The following is a 15,529-nucleotide window of genomic DNA, read 5'->3' as shown; positions in this document are numbered from 1 at the left end:
GGAATAGGCGGTTAAGTTATGTTACAATAAAAAGTCGCTCATTTTCTCGAACAAAATTTTTGCAATACTGTATGCCATACTGTTGATATACTATCCATTTTCTGCAAGGATAACTGTAAGTCAAACTATTCTGAAGCTGTTAAACTGTTTATTCGAAAGAAAATTTTAACGCCAAGAGAAACAGTTCACTTATTGTGCAATAGTTTAATGAACCGTATACTGTGTTGTTCGAGTCTAGTATTACGATATAAATATTCAATTTGGGCAATTTCATGGGCAATTCACTATTTTCTAGTAACTACTTCCGCAAACAGTTATAATTATAGAAACATTTGAGTAATAATTATGATAATCATTTTTTTCGGAAGCAGCTACTAAAAAATAGTAAATAACATCGAAATAAATTGCTACGAATAACTTAAATGAGTATAAATTTATTTTCGGAAAACAAAAGAACAATTTTGAGTACATTTCAAAATGTCTAGTTAGGGCAGCGGGGCAGCGTCTTCTCACTTATAGACAATTAATTGGATACAAGCAGAAAAGTAACCTATTGCATTTAAATGTTAGTTAAAATTAAGGTGAATATATAACGAAGCCACCCTTCAAATTTTCAAGAGTCTCATTACGCTGAAAAGTTGATCGATTGGTCATCATCACCGGGTGATCAATCGATCAACTTTTCAGCGTGGAGAGACATTTGATTCTTCAGATTTGTGCTCTTTAAAATTCGAGGGGTGGCTTCGTTATATATTCACTAGTATGGGACAAACATCAAATTCTCGCTCCAGTCGACTTTTTTGATTCCATTTAGGTCCCATATGATCTGTACAAAATTTTAGCGCAATCGGTGAAACTATAATTTAGCGCAAGCGGTTCAAAGTTTGCATAGGATTTACTATGGGAAAAGTTACACTTTCAGATAAAAAATCCCAGAGGTCGCCCCTTATCTCCTTAATTCAAATCGATCAACGTTTCTTGTAGAAAAATCATTTATGAAACTTTCCTTCGAAGACCGCAAATCAATTAGAAGCTTGTGAAAAAAGTTATTAATTTATTACCGATTAGTGATCAAACGAACGGCTTTTTGTTTTGTTTTATTAGCAGCACTGTAGCTGCTGCCTTGGCAGCTGCTGTTTCTGGGGGTGGTGATGCCTCCCGCCACCCCATGCAACAACGGCAGCAGAAATACCTACAATAATTTTCGTTGGTGATTTTTGTCGAGTGTATTTTATTTATTGCAGGGTTGTACACAATTTATCCGCAAAAAATGATTCTTCTTTATCGACTAGTTCCCGCATCGCGCAAACGTCAAACGCGTGTACGCGTATCAAAGCAAGGAAGAGGTTCGAGAAAAAAAGTGATAAGCAGTTCAAGTTCTACAAATTTTAGTGAAAATTCTTGGAATATTGTCTAAATTTCGAAGAAGCTCCCCGTGGGACATTCTCCCGACCCGACACGGACGATCGGCAAGTGTGGCGGCAGCATCGCCTGATGCAAATTTGAGTGGTTTCAGTCCAGAGGAAAGAAAATCGATTGCCGCATAACGAAGATGAGCAAACGTCAGAATCTGTTGGCCAGCGGAGTTTTCCTGCTGGCATTCCTGGGCCACCGGAGCACTGTGAACAGCGTCGAGCTGACGTTCGAACTCCCGGACAACGCCCGCGAGTGCTTCTTCGAAGAAATCAAGAAAAATCAGACGGCCACTCTGGAGTTTCAGGTGAGTTTTTGGGCATCAAAATAGCATTAGTGTTTTAGCTTTGTGCGTGGGAGAAGAGAGTGAAGAGAAGCGGGAGGATTACGTGTCATTTATGGTGCTTTTACGGTACCATTAGTGGGGGCTACTTTGCTTGAATGTTCTGTTCCCTGAAAGTAATAATGATGCCAGGAATGGATAGACGACACGTCTAAGATTCTCAGAGTAGAATCCCTAAAGTATAAGAATATTATTTTTGTAATTTGTAATTTGTTTATTTATTCTTAACGATAACCTGTTAGTGAGTACCTTATATCAGGTCAAGGAAGCAACTGTTAGTACATTAGGAGGAAACTTTTCGTAAGGTCAGTAGGACAACATATGTAGACAAATGTATAAAGTTTGGAAGTCAAGTTTTGCATTTATGTTTGATTTTCTAGTAGTTATAATCTTAATTTACTATATTTTTATCTTATCCAGAAAATCTAAAAGGAATTTCTGATGGATTTCCTGAATTACTTTGAGAATGATAGAGCCTTGCATAGAGTACATGTTATTTATAAACATAAGGAAAAATGTTGAGGTTTGAATTACTTTCGACTTGAACACTAGAATAGGAGTAAAATCGAGAAAGTCTGTTGCAAATATTCTATAGAAAATGAGGGATATAATGGTCATACTAAAGATGCAGATTAAACGCCTGTTGCTCCCACAAATTTGCCCTGAAAGTTGCTCGACAACGTTAACTTCTCTGTCCTTAAACATTTTTATTAAATTCACTTTCCGAAATATGTAATGTGTTTCATGTCTTGCAGGTTGTAACCGGAGGGCAATATGATGTCGATGTGCAGTTGGTCAGTCCTACTCAGGAAATTCTCTACAAGCAAGTCAAGACACAATTTGACTCGCATCAATTCACAGCTCAGGTGCGTCATAATATCGGCTGTTATAAAACAAGTCCAATTAAATGAAATCCCTTATCGTCTTTACAGGCCACCGGTATCTACGCCGCGTGTTTTAGCAATGAGTTCTCCACCTTTTCACACAAGCTCATCTACATGGACTTCCAAGTGGGCGACGAACAGCCCCTGCCGGGAGTTGACGAACACTCGACTGTGCTGACGCAGCTCGAGTCGTCGTCGCAGGAAATTCACAAGAGTTTGAATGCCATCCTGGACTACCAGACTCACCACCGATTACGGGAAGCTCAAGGTAAGTGAGTTAATGTTTCGTTGGAAAGGCGATTGTCGGTCTTTTTACAATGGGATACAGCTTTCATCTTCTTGGCATTGCATTCCAACTGGGACAGTGCCTACCTGTTGTTTGAAATTTTATTCTGAGCACCATTAATTTCCCCCTTTAAGGTCGGAAACGAGCGGAAGATCTGAACGAACGCGTTCTCTGGTGGTCCCTAACGGAGACCGTCGCCATTCTGGTGATAGCCATTGGGCAGGTTATCGTGTTGCGCAATTTCTTCTCGGAGAAGAAACCAAGTCAGATGAGCTACCAGCAGTTTAAGTAAACTTAAATGCTGACTTCGAAAAAAAAAATCGTTGTTCGTTAAAAAAACTAAATCTGCAGATAGACTGTTTCAGTTTGTTTAGGAGGTACCCTAGAGGTACGTTTCTCTCAATTCGATTGTTGCGATTGTGCTCACACGCCACCACCGACATTAATTTGATGAAGCCCCATGCGCTACCTTTTTTGTTTTCTCATCAACAAACCAAGTTTTCTATGAGTGTGTGTAAATTAGCTATCGTGAAATTGTGCATAAAAATATTACTTAACAGTGTCACCGTTAAACACGGCCCAACCGTAGCTAAGGGAATATGGATGAAAAAAAAAACCAATAAAATCGTGAATACGAAAACTAGTAATTGTAATTATTAGCTTAGCTCATTTAATTCAATAGGACAAAAAGAAATACACACCAGAAGCATAACAAAGCGCAACATTTTTTTGTCTCAAGAGCAAACTTATGTGTCTCTGACAAATTTTTGGCCGCTGAATCCGAATCCGGGCTCAGATTTGTTCCAGCACGTCACAAGTTTGAGCTATACCTCAATTTATGGGGCAAAATATGCGATTTTGGGCTTTTATGACTGCCAGCCATTAAGCATGGGAATATTTTTTTCGAGCAATCAAAAGGTAAATTAGTCAATTTACATCTATACTAACGACTCATGCAAAATATTTCGTTTTACCAAATCAAATTTGATAGATTTAAGCATTTGCTTCGGCAAACCTGAGCGTCTGTTCTCCAGGAGGAGCGGCTCACAACAGCGTCTGATCCCCATGTTAGGGGCGGCTGATCTACGTCCGAGTGCCAGGGGAGGACTCTAAGCTCAACTGTGCACTATGGTCCTCCGGAAAGTAGGGGGTTGGTGTCAGGCCCTACGAGCCAGCCGTAAAAACCATTGTAACGGAAAATCAGCAATAGAATAATACGAACCGAGACCAACGACCCCAGCGAACAAAAAGGATTGCGATTGGAAACTCGGTACATACGTGGAACTGCCGATCTCTCAACTTCATTGGGAGCACCCGCATACTGGCGATCTACTGAAGGACCGCGTAGCGCTGCAGGAGGTGTGTGGGACAGGATCCACGGTGCGAACGTTTAGAGGTAACCATACCATCTACCAAAGCTGCGGCAACACACGCGAGTTGGGAACAGCTTTCATCGTGATGGGTGATATGCAGAGGCGCGTGATCGGTTGGTGGCCGATCGACAAAAGAATGTGCAGATTGAGGATCAAGGGCCGATTCTTTAATTTCAGCATAATAAACGTGCACAGCCCACACTCCGGAGGTACTGATGATGACAAGGACGCATTTTACGCGCAGCTCGAACGCGAGTACGATCGCTGCCCAAGCCACGACGTCAATATCATCATAGGAGATTTGAACGCTCAGGTAGGCCAGGAGGAGGAATTTAGACCGACGATTGGTAAGTTCAGCGCCCACCAGCAGACGAACGAAAACGGCCTACGACTCATTGATTTCGCCGCCTCCAAAAATATGGCCATACGTAGCACCTTTTCCAACACAGTCTCCCTTATCGTTAAACCTGGAAATCACCACAGCAGACGGAACATCGACTCCGACCACTATCTGGTGATGGTCAAACTGCGCCCAAAACTCTCCGTCATCAACAATGTACGGTACCGGCGACCGCCACGGTACAACCTAGAGTGACTGAAGCAATCGGATGTCGCCTCAGCATACGCACAGAATCTCGAAGCCGCGTTGCCAGACGAGGGCGAGCTCGATGAGGCTCCTCTAGAGGACTGCTGGAGTACAGTGAAAGCAGCCATCAACGACGCAGCAGAGAGCACCATCGGGTACGTGGAACGGAATCGACGGAACGAATGGTTCGACGAAGAGTGCAGAACGGTTTTGGAGGAGAAGAACGCAGCGAGGGCGGTAATGCTGCAGCAAGGGACTCGACAGAACGTGGAACGTTACAAACAGAAGCGGAAACAGAAGCGTGCCGCGAGCCGAAATATGCAGGGATAAAGACGGAGGCCTCTTGACGGACGGACGTGAGTGAGGTGATCGAAAGGTGGAAGTAGCACTTCTATCAGCACCTGAACGGCGTGGAGAACGTAGGTACGGGAGCCCACAGCAACGGAAGAAACGACGACGCCAGTGCAGCGGAGGACGGAAATGAACCAACTCCCACGCTGAGGGAAGTTAAGGATGCCATTCACCAGCTCAAAATCAACAAAGCAGCTGGTAAGGATGGTATCGCAACTGAACTCATCAAGATGGGCCCAGAAAAGTTGGCCACCTGTCTGCATCGGCTGATAGTCAGGATCTGGGAAACCGAACAGCTACCGGAGGAGTGGAAGGAAGGGATAATCTGCCACATCCACAAGAAAGGCAACCTTTTGGAATGTGAGAACTTCAGGGCGATCACTATTTGGAATGCTGCCTACAAAGTGCTATCCCAGATAATCTTCCGTCGTCTGTCATTTAAAACGAATGAGTTCGTGGGAAGTTATCAAGCTGGCTTCATCGACGGTCGGTCGGCAACAGTCCAGATCTTTACCGTACCGCATATCCTCCAGAAATGCCGTGAATACCAGGTCCCAACGCATCACCTGTTCATCGACTTCAAAGCGGCATACGACAGTATCGACCGCGCAGAGCTATGGAGAATCATGGATGAAAACGGCTTTCCTGGGAAGCTGACTAGGCTGATTAAAGCAACGATGGACGGTGTGCAAAACTGCGTAAGGATTTCGGGTGCACTATCCAGTTCATTCGAATCTCGCCGGGGAAGTGCGACAAGGTGACGGGCTCTCATGCCTACTCTTCAACATCGCTCTGGAAGGTGTGATGCGACGAGCCGGGCTCAACAGCCGGGAAACGATTTTCACAAAATCCGGTCAATTTGTGTGCTTTGCGGACAACATGGACATTATCGCTAGAACATTTGGAACGGTGGCAGAGCTGTACATCCGCCTGAAACGCGAAGCAGCAAAGGTCGGACTAGTGGTGAATGCCTCAAAAACAAAGTACATGCTGGTAGGCGGAACCGAACATGACCGGATCCGTCTGGGTAGTAATGTTACGATAGACGGGGATACTTTCGATGTGGTGGAGGAATACGTCTACCTCGGATCCTTACTGACGGCTGACAACAACGTGAGCCGTGAAATTCGAAGGCGCATCATTAGCGGAAGTCGGGCCTAATACGTGTCCAGAGGAAACTGCGGTCGAAAAAGATTCACCCACGCACCTAATGCACCATGTATAAAACGCTAATAAGAACGGTGATCCTCTACGGGCACGAGACATGGACCATGATCGAGGAGGACCTACAAGCACTCGGAGTTTTCGAGCGACGCGTGCTAAGAACGATCTTCGGCGGTGTGCAGGAATATTTCAAACAGCATTTTTAAAAACTACTACGACCCAATACATTACTACACACTTTGCTCAAGTTGACGACATCGTCTAGTCCATCGTGAGTATTGGCCATACATAGAAGAGGGAAAGTTGGGAAAGGGTCCAGGCTTTGCTATTAGCTGTCCTGCAGCTCCACCTGGTCACTCTACAAAAAAACTATAAACCTTATCACAAACAATTAGAATAAAATCGACACCCCAAGTAACCAATAAGTCGTTAAACAGGCATTAAATAGGTTCTATAGTCGAATATAGAACATTGTTTACAGAGCTAAATGGAACTATATTGCTCAATAGAGCTGCTCAAATGCCACTTTTGGCGAATTATTCGGCTGATATACGGCCTAAGCCAGCCTCCCGTACCGAGTCTCTGGAAAGACAGGTGTCAGAAGTGGAACAAAGAAGAAAAAGAAAAAAGTTTATTTTTATCAGTTGTCTCTTCTACTGCTTTCGAGAACTGATTTTTTTTATGTTTTTTTTTTCTTTGCGGTGTCCGTAGCAGTTTTTGCTGTTTGTTGTTTGATCCAGATTCCAGTTGATGTCCTCGAGGTTGCTATTACACCGATTTCATTCTTCGGTGTCGCTTCCCATCTGCTCCAGCTATACACAGCCGATTTCGCAGATTTAAACCCGTATTTAAAACAATCAAAATCTAGGCATCATAAATATTGATCCAGAATAAACATTGCCACCCTGATTGCCACACAGAGTGGAGTAAATTCGAAGATCGAATAGACCTGGTTAATGTCGGTGGTTAATGGTTTAAGCGAAGTTCATGGTTTAAACGAATTTATTAGGGCACCGCAAATTAGTACCATTGTAATGATGGGGGATCCAGGGGAACCCAGCTAGGATTTGCTTTGAGTGGGTGGACGAACTTGAATGTGCTTGGATGGAGCCAATTGCAACTCCAATCAAAAAGAAAAAAAACCATTGGGAATGACATAGAAACGTTTATGTTTCGTTTAATGTTTCCGCAAGCCAATAGCAGTTCTTTTTTTATAATGTTTTCTTTGAATTCCACTACGGGCGTTGGTCTTCGTTTTGTTTTCGGTGGACATTTATTTTGATCAACGTAAACGTCATGTACACCAAGCCGTTCAAAATCACTGACAGCCGTCTTATTCGACTAATAGGCACAGGGTTTTCAAGCACTGCAAAATAGCGTTATATACCACTATATGGCCTATTTCAGTGCTTATGGTTTTCAGAGCCTACAAGCACTTGGAAAACTTGTGTAGAGCTTATTGGCACTGAAAATCTGTTGAATGACCTTTATAAGGCTTATAACAGTGCTTAGTGGTTACCTGGGACGTATCTTACAAATCCAGTATTGCTGGAGAAAAAAGTTCTAAAATTGCGACGAAGCGCCTCTCTTGGTAGATGATACTCATATATACAGCTGCTACTCTATTGAACAAACGCTGAAGTCCGGTCATGGCGTTGATCAAACCATAATTGTTTCGACGGAAAGGAAACCTATACATAGCATTATTGCGCAGCAGTCGAGGTTGCACATTGATGTCTAGTTGCTCCTGCAAAGCCTGGCACTTAATTCTACCTTGAAAAATATCTGCGACGGTTAGCCCTGGGCTTGGGTTATATCTTCCAGGAAGCTTTGATTTCAGGCATGTGGTCGATGTGCTTTGCAGTAATGATTGGAATAGCTGAATGTATAATCAATGGCACACAATTCTGTAAAAATCAGATCTTCAAGTCATCGTCATCTGATATAGTTATACTGATCATGATGCTGCATAGTATATCGAACATTTGTCGAAGTCATTTATGTGCCGGGAAAATATAATTCCAAGTTGGTGAGAATATTACAAACTGAGGGAGGGTAATAGGCCCAGTCAGACCCCTGAATGGGCAATGTAGGTTAGTGTATGGGAATGCCATTGAAGGTTTGTAATATTCTCCGAGGCTTTCGAAATCCAACAGGGCGCGTCCCCGGGTTGCGGATAGGGGGAAAAGGGAGATTTTTCGCATTTGTACTGTAATCAGCTAATGTGATATTATCTCCTATGGTGTTGTAGTGCGAATGAACGATGTCATTCTATGGGAATTCGAACCTTGTAATGTATTGTTTATTAGCTTCAATTTTCTAAGCTTGTCATGGTTTTGGAGACAAACATGAGATGAGAGAATTGCCTAATAGGAAAGTCACATCAGCAAAGCTTTTACATATGCAAATGCTATCCATGGGGTCATGTCTAGCACTTAATATGTATGGCAATGACTGGTTCTTACCTAGCAGAGGTACTACAAGACCACGCGGACAATTCGATTAAGGGCTTAATTGGGGATAATATATTTTCCAGAACTAAAGGAACATTTTTTCCGGGTGACTGGTGAGTCGGTGAAGTTGGAAGTTTCCGTTTGTTATAATTGACAAAATAAACAATCGGGCGTTTTTTCTTTCTATGACTTGCTTGGCATTTTGAGGATTATTGTTTTTTTTTTGGTTTTGGAAGGTATGCGTTTCACTATTGAGCCTTAAAATTATTTTGCATCTGAATAGCATTGATATTGTCAAGTCTGTACCAACACCCTAATCCCTCACCAAAATACCTTTTTCCTATCCCATGGCGTTTATGTGGTCAGCAAAGACTATTCAGCCATTACCCCTCCTTATCATCGGCTTTGGACTGACTTGCGCTCTCATTGCCCCACCAAATGCTGCAAAATGAAAATGAAAATGAAAAATATCTGCGACGGTTAGCACTCTACATACGTCCCGTCGAATCCGCAGTGGGTTTAGGTCGATCAATCTGCAGCGATTTTCGTATCTCGGTAAACGAATTGGTTCCCTCCAAGGCAACCTACGAAACGCGAAACGGAGAAAGCGCCGTTGTATTTTGTCAATGCGTTCGCTTCCATTGCTGTAGTTCGGGCTCCAGACTGCAGAACAGTATCCTAGTGTTGATCGCACCAAAGCACAATATTCTTCATTACACCAACGAACCTAACCTCAATATGACTGACAAATCTCAGGTCATTTTGACATATGTATAATGAGCATGAAAAGGACGGCAACAAGATCGTTAAAGTACAATATGTTATCCGTCTTTTTCATGCATGTGTGTGGTCTGTCAAAGGGGCTGTTCATAAACCACGTAGACCAAAATTTGGCCATCTCAGACCCCCCCCTCCCCCCTCGTAGACTTTTGTCCATACAAAAATTTTAAAATTTGTATGGAGCGTAGACTTTGGCTAGACCCCCCCTCCCCCCAAAAAGTCTACGTGGTTTATGAACGGCCCCAAAATGACCTGTGAATTGTCAAACATTATCATGACAATCATCGGTTGAAGATAATCACCGTGGACCTTTATTATTATTTGGTTTGATTGGCTTTTATCGGTGAATCACCGATAAAAGCCAATCAAACCAAATAATAGTATTGTCATGACAAGCTTTGTTGGTGTAATGAAGAATAGCGACTTGGGGCAATGGACATCGGTAAACTTGTTCGCAGCCTTGAAAACAATGCCGAGAGTTCGTGACGCTTTGCCAACAGCATATGAAATATGCTGCGAGTATGACAGTTTTGCATCCAGCAGCACCCCCAAACCCCCAAATCATTGATATAAAGTACTCGTTGTATAGACGTTCCCAGCAAATTGTAATTGTAGATTATTGTCCGCTTCTTCCTGGAGAAAGAAATAACCGAACACTTCCCTGGATTCACCGATAGTCGATTAAGTATGCACCAGTTCGCGAAGGCATCGATCTGAGCTTGAAAAAACTGCAGTCGGCAATTGAACAGACCCGCAGAAATAGCTTGAGATCGTCTGCGAACGATAATCTTGGTCCTCGAATAATATGATGAACATGGTTGAAGTATAGAAGAAAAGGAACGGAGCCAAAACTATCTGAGCGAACGTCACTTATAGTTACCACCAGTTGACGACCAGTAAGATTCGGAACCATCGAAGGAAATTATCGCGTATCCCTAATCTATTAAGTTTTGCGATTGCAGTAAACATCTATTTGAGAAAGTCGAGTCGAGTCAAGTACAAGACACTGAAGACGACCTTACAGTTGAGGTCGAAATACGTATCTGTCAAAGGATGCAAATTCTTAGTGGAATTCAAAGGAACCGTACTTAACCCGATTTTCTTTTATTTACAGATATTCCCCTAACAAGCCCAGGTTAATCATCATCATCTATTTGAGAATAAATAAAATTCGATCGAGTCCAACCAGATGTTTGAGCATTGGTTTGTTATCGGTCAAATATTTGATCCTGTGTACTGTAGAGACCATGAGGGATAATAAATATAGGATAAGAATATAATCCTGTTCAAGAAACTATGACATAAGCAAATGCCTCAAGGAGTATAGATGTGAATTGTAAAGACTCTTGTTATAGAGAATGTTGAATCATAGTAGGCGTCTAATCAGGATTCGAGTGTGAACGTCGGTTTGTTGGTTAGCTTTAGGATACGAATAATCCAAGATAGCCTTATTCTTGCAGTAGCATGATGCCAACGCCTCACTCCAAGCTCGTATTAAGGAGAAAATCAAAGCATCTGATGCAAGCTTTATCGCGTGATGACCCGTTATTGGATCATGTTACAAGTCGTGTTAAATTTTATTCAACACAGTGTATGCCACTTATGCACCCGTAAACCGCATTAATGATTCGAAATATTACATTAATAATCATATCTGGAAGTTAAAGCAGCAAGAATGCTCAAAAAGTGAATGAAATCACGAATTTATCATTTCGACTTCATGATAACGATCGCATTGCGCCCGCACATGCCGAGCGAATCATTCTTCTCGGACCGTAGTTTGTTATGATGCTTGATTTGACGACAAAATGGTATCATTGTTGCTATGATCGCGCGATGCCGTTCAACTGTGACATATTCTAAATCTGATGATCATGATCACTAGATTTCCATCGTTGTTAAAAATGAAATCATTCACAAAAACGATCCAAGAATATTTAGATCATTACATGTACTAGCATCTTAATATGAAACGAGTTCACAACGTGGCTGATTAATCGGCTCGGCCGGCAGAATGGTTTCGACTAGCATCACAACCGGACACAAACAGGGCCACGATCAACTTTTCCGACAGGATTCGTTTCTCACCTATTCACCAGTAACGCAATTGTTTGTCCTGTTCAATGACATAGGTTAAACTTGCTTGAAGTTGCTGCATCCTGTTCTTACCCATTTGTCAACAAACGGATATGATCAGAGCGCAGCGACTTTGACTAATTTCAACTTAGGTCGTTGAACAGGACTATTGTATTTTCGTGGTTTTCCACTCGATAAATATTGCTCCTTCTTGGGCGAAAAAAAAATCACTGCTGCCAAAACCTAAATTCAAACACGCTTGTTGCGATTGCTGTTCGTTCGTTGCCTCGGCATCCCACACATGTGATCGCGACGGCTGGCTAGATCCGTACAATGATCCTACAATGATTTTATCCATTCACCATTTCAAATTCCCTGGAAATTGAAGGGGGGCGTTTTGCCCCGTGGGGGCGCATTATACCGGTTTACCCTAGATCTCTGACGGGTACGGTGCCCAAGCAAAAATGTTTTTGCAATTTCTGATCGTAATAGGCTATTTTACCTCACGCAAGTCTGCCAGGAAAAGGCCTACTTTCCCACATCAAATTAGCAGTGCTGTAATGGTTCATTACAGCACTGATTTGCGTTGCGTAATGAACCATTACAGCACTGTTTCCAGTTTTGATCATTTTCTTGATACTTTCTGGATACAGGTTTGAAACATTTTGACAACTGCACGGTATAACCTGCTATGATCAGATTTTTTTAAACATGGCTATGAACAACATTGTGCGGCTTGATGAAGAAGTTTTGTTCAAAACTATCCTCAAGTTGTAATTTATGAAATTGCAAAAAACGTTGTACGCAACTCGGTGCAGAACTCGATTTTTACAGCACTTGTCGTAATTATCCAACTCGGCAAGCCTCGTTGGACAAATGTACGACTCGTGCTGTAAAAATCTTCATTCTGCACCTTGTTGCGTAAATAGCAACGAAAAATTCTTTCGCAAGGTTGAACAGTCGCAGAGAGAATGCAGCCCAGATTTCGAAATGAGTAGCATCGAATTGAATGAAGACGACGACGATGATCCCGAGCCCGACCGCGATGATAACATGGACGCATGGATTAAATGGTTACGCAGGAGTATCGATAGAGAGAAACGGAGAAAACAGTAATGAAATTTGAATTATTTTTGTATTTAAATTTAGATTTAATTTAATGAACTCGCATTCCGACCCGAATGATCATTTTTGGTTAAAGGGTCGTTAACCCACGAGCGATCGCGCTGTTGTATTTTGTACAACACGTTGAAAAAATCTCGCTTTTTGTACTCAGCATTAGCGTGGTACCGTATTACCCCGCTAATACGACACCGACTGTTGTCGAATAACCGGGGTAAACTTTTAATTCGACAAACTGGTCACCCTACACCACCATGCTCATTGAAATTTGGCAACTCTATTTTTGTTTTTGTTTTGATTTCCGGATTTGGTATGAAACAAAATTTCAACAAATATTGCGGTGGCGCGAATGAAAAGCTCGTTCTTTCTACGATTGTTGGCATCCACAGTTCATTCCTGTTGGTCTCCAGGCGGTTTAGGTGTTGAACAGCACCAACTCAGAGCTTCCGAAATCAGCGGCTGCAAGAGGAGCTGCTGCGGGGGCGAGTATAAGCGCAATATCATACTGTTTTGCATTTACAGTGTACATAGCTGTGACATTTCAACACTTTTTTATTCGACATGTGTCTAATAAGCGGGGTACGAATTAAAAAGTGTCGTATTAAAACGTGTCGAACCAGCGGGGTAAGACGGTACTGATGCAGGTAGTCAACCGCGCGAGTTACGGAAGGTTAATAAATAAACAAACAAACAACTATTTTGCAATTTCTCATCGTAATAGGCCTTTTTACCTCACGTAAATCTAAAAGGAAAAGGCCTACTTTCCCACACCAAATTAGCAGTGCTGTAATGAATCATTACAGCACTGATTTGCGTTGCGTCATGAACCATTACAGCACTGTTTTCAGTTTTGATCAACTTCTTGATGCATTCTGGAATTGGTTCCTTGTGCAATTTCGATTGCTTTGGTCAATCATGGAGTAGCAACTACGAATTGTGTGGTCATCTATGCTCAATGATGCATTCTGGATGCAGTTTTGAAGAATTGTGATAACTGTATAGTAGGTATATCCTGCTATGATCAGATGGCTATGAATATCAGTGTGCAGTTTCATGAAAAAGTCGGCAAGCCTTGTTGGATAAATTGCGACTCGTGCTGTAAAAATCTTCATTCTGTACCTTGTTGCGTAAACGACTATTGCGATATTTCTAGTTTTTGCAACACAATACCAAAAGATATTTCATTGTGAAAATAATAAAATTTAGAAGTTCTTTCTATACATAAGACAAGTTGTAATTGCAAAAAATAGTAATTATGATTGTTTTATTAGATCATTTTACTGGGGTTAAGACAAAAAGCAATATACGTACAATTGCCACCTCAGAAGAGTACTAAAAGCGTAAAGATAATGTAAACTAGAGCGCACGGATAAGCGATCAGGTAGCGCTGGTGAGGATCGCCGGTCATGATGCAGAAAATGCGACTGCAGCTCATGGTCGATAGAAAGATGGCACAAGCCGCCAGCACAATCCCGAACGACGAATTCAACGCAAAGAAGACTCCCAGGATAGACAGCCAAACGATGGGCAAAATACTGTACCCCAGGATGCTGGCCACAGCGGATATCGTGACGTAATTTTCCGTCGAATTGCACATCAGCGTGATTAGGACGTACATGACCACAACGGAGATGATGCACAATCCGTAGATGTAGCCGAACTGGGCTTTGCTTCCCGATACAAACAGGCAAGCGGCCAGCGTCAAACAAAATGCAATCGGTCCCGCCAGGTCTGTTTCCTTGAAAAAGTACTCCGGATTGTCTACTAGACCTTGCTTGTGAAACGGATTCAGCACCGCCAACGACTTATCCATGATGCGTTGTGGATAGATTTCCAGCTCATCCAGCAGTGGCGGTTCGTCAAATTCACTAGGTTCTACGCCGGCCCCGCCGGGAATGTCACCAGGGACACCGAAGCCTTGGGACATCCCAGGCGAAGGCATCTCTGGGGTGAAAATCGACGGCTGGCCGTAACCCTGCTGCTGCTGTGGCGAAGGATAGGCGGTCGGCGGGAAGAAGCTGGCATTTTGATCGAATGACTGAAATTCTGACGAAAGGAAATGATAACACCAAGTGGTTTGTGCAATTTCAAATCGGCCTCTTACCAAAATTCTGTGACTGATCTCCAAATCCATCGTAGGCTGTCGATTGGTTGTTTTGGTTTGCCCAGAACTGTTCTTCACTGTATCCGGCCATCACTGGATTTCTATACTGCTTCTAGATTGGCACTGCTGGAAAAAAGAAGATAGCTTATTAATCCATATAAATAATATACGAAATTGATTAATTTTAAATTTGTTTCCTACCAAGATCGAATTTTTTGGCCAAAATCGCGAATTCGTTTTCTTTTTGCTGCTGATGCCCGTGAGTTGTCAGCTGTCAACGCGGATGATGACGACTGCAAAACGGACTTTGTAGCGTTCTGGCTGCAGGGATGGGATTGCACTGGAACAAAATGACAATCTTAAACTCTGAAGAAAAGTCGTTCGCATAGAGCAACCTTAACGGCGGCTATTGTGCGTTTAGCACTAAATTGACTTCCGAAAAAACTTCATCGACTTCCGCTGCCTTTCCTATGCGTTAAACATAACGTCGGAAGTAGTGCGCTGTATAGAAAACCAGATTTACTGTACAGCGCACTACTTCCGACGTTATGTTTAACGCATAGGAAAGGCAGCGGCAGTCGATGAAGTTTTTTC

The 15,529-nt window shown here is 42.5% G+C and overlaps 2 protein-coding genes and 1 long non-coding RNA gene across 4 annotated transcripts; 1 reads left to right on the top strand and 2 right to left on the bottom strand.

Moving 5' to 3' along the window:
- The first annotated feature begins 1,303 nt into the window (after positions 1-1,303).
- On the top strand, positions 1,304-3,579 carry LOC109431473 (transmembrane emp24 domain-containing protein 7). The gene is made up of 4 exons (XM_019707685.3): positions 1,304-1,720; positions 2,512-2,622; positions 2,689-2,908; positions 3,061-3,579. The coding sequence occupies exons 1-4, from the start codon at positions 1,553-1,555 to the stop codon at positions 3,216-3,218; spliced, it is 657 nt and encodes a 218-aa protein (XP_019563230.2). The 5' UTR covers positions 1,304-1,552; the 3' UTR covers positions 3,219-3,579.
- Positions 3,580-9,098: 5,519 nt separating this feature from the next.
- Positions 9,099-9,566, bottom strand: LOC134286015 (uncharacterized). Its single transcript, XR_009996839.1, has 2 exons — positions 9,350-9,566; positions 9,099-9,294 (listed from the first exon to the last, which is right to left on the bottom strand). It is a non-coding gene; the product is annotated as an uncharacterized LOC134286015 (long non-coding RNA).
- A 4,502-nt stretch (positions 9,567-14,068) lies between these two features.
- On the bottom strand, positions 14,069-15,275 carry LOC109431508 (protein YIPF5 homolog). 2 transcript variants are annotated; one of them, XM_019707735.3, is made up of 3 exons: positions 15,137-15,275; positions 14,936-15,061; positions 14,069-14,877 (listed from the first exon to the last, which is right to left on the bottom strand). In XM_019707735.3, exons 2-3 carry the CDS (start codon positions 15,024-15,026, stop codon positions 14,153-14,155), a joined length of 816 nt encoding a protein of 271 aa, XP_019563280.1. In that variant the 5' UTR covers positions 15,027-15,061; positions 15,137-15,275; the 3' UTR covers positions 14,069-14,152. The 2 variants fall into 2 exon arrangements, with proteins under 2 accessions (XP_019563280.1, XP_019563281.1); XM_019707736.3 differs by having other exon boundaries at positions 14,936-15,058.
- Between the last annotated feature and the right edge of the window lie 254 nt (positions 15,276-15,529).

The sequence above is a fragment of the Aedes albopictus genome, chromosome 1, assembly GCF_035046485.1.
Source record: "Aedes albopictus strain Foshan chromosome 1, AalbF5, whole genome shotgun sequence".
Taxonomy (NCBI): domain Eukaryota; kingdom Metazoa; phylum Arthropoda; class Insecta; order Diptera; family Culicidae; genus Aedes; species Aedes albopictus.
Note: the sequence above shows the minus strand (reverse complement) of the source record. Positions and strands in the feature narration are given on the sequence as shown.

Coding starts and splice junctions, on each gene's coding strand:
- LOC109431508 (XM_019707735.3), bottom strand. CDS start 15,026: ATGGCCGGATACAGTGAAGAACAGTTCTGGGCAAACCAAAACAACCAA. Junction 14,878..14,935: donor AGATCAGTCACAGAATTTTG/GTAAGAGGCCGA, acceptor TCCTTTCGTCAG/AATTTCAGTCATTCGATCAA.
- LOC109431473 (XM_019707685.3), top strand. CDS start 1,553: ATGAGCAAACGTCAGAATCTGTTGGCCAGCGGAGTTTTCCTGCTGGCA. Junction 2,623..2,688: donor CGCATCAATTCACAGCTCAG/GTGCGTCATAAT, acceptor TCGTCTTTACAG/GCCACCGGTATCTACGCCGC. Junction 2,909..3,060: donor CCGATTACGGGAAGCTCAAG/GTAAGTGAGTTA, acceptor TCCCCCTTTAAG/GTCGGAAACGAGCGGAAGAT.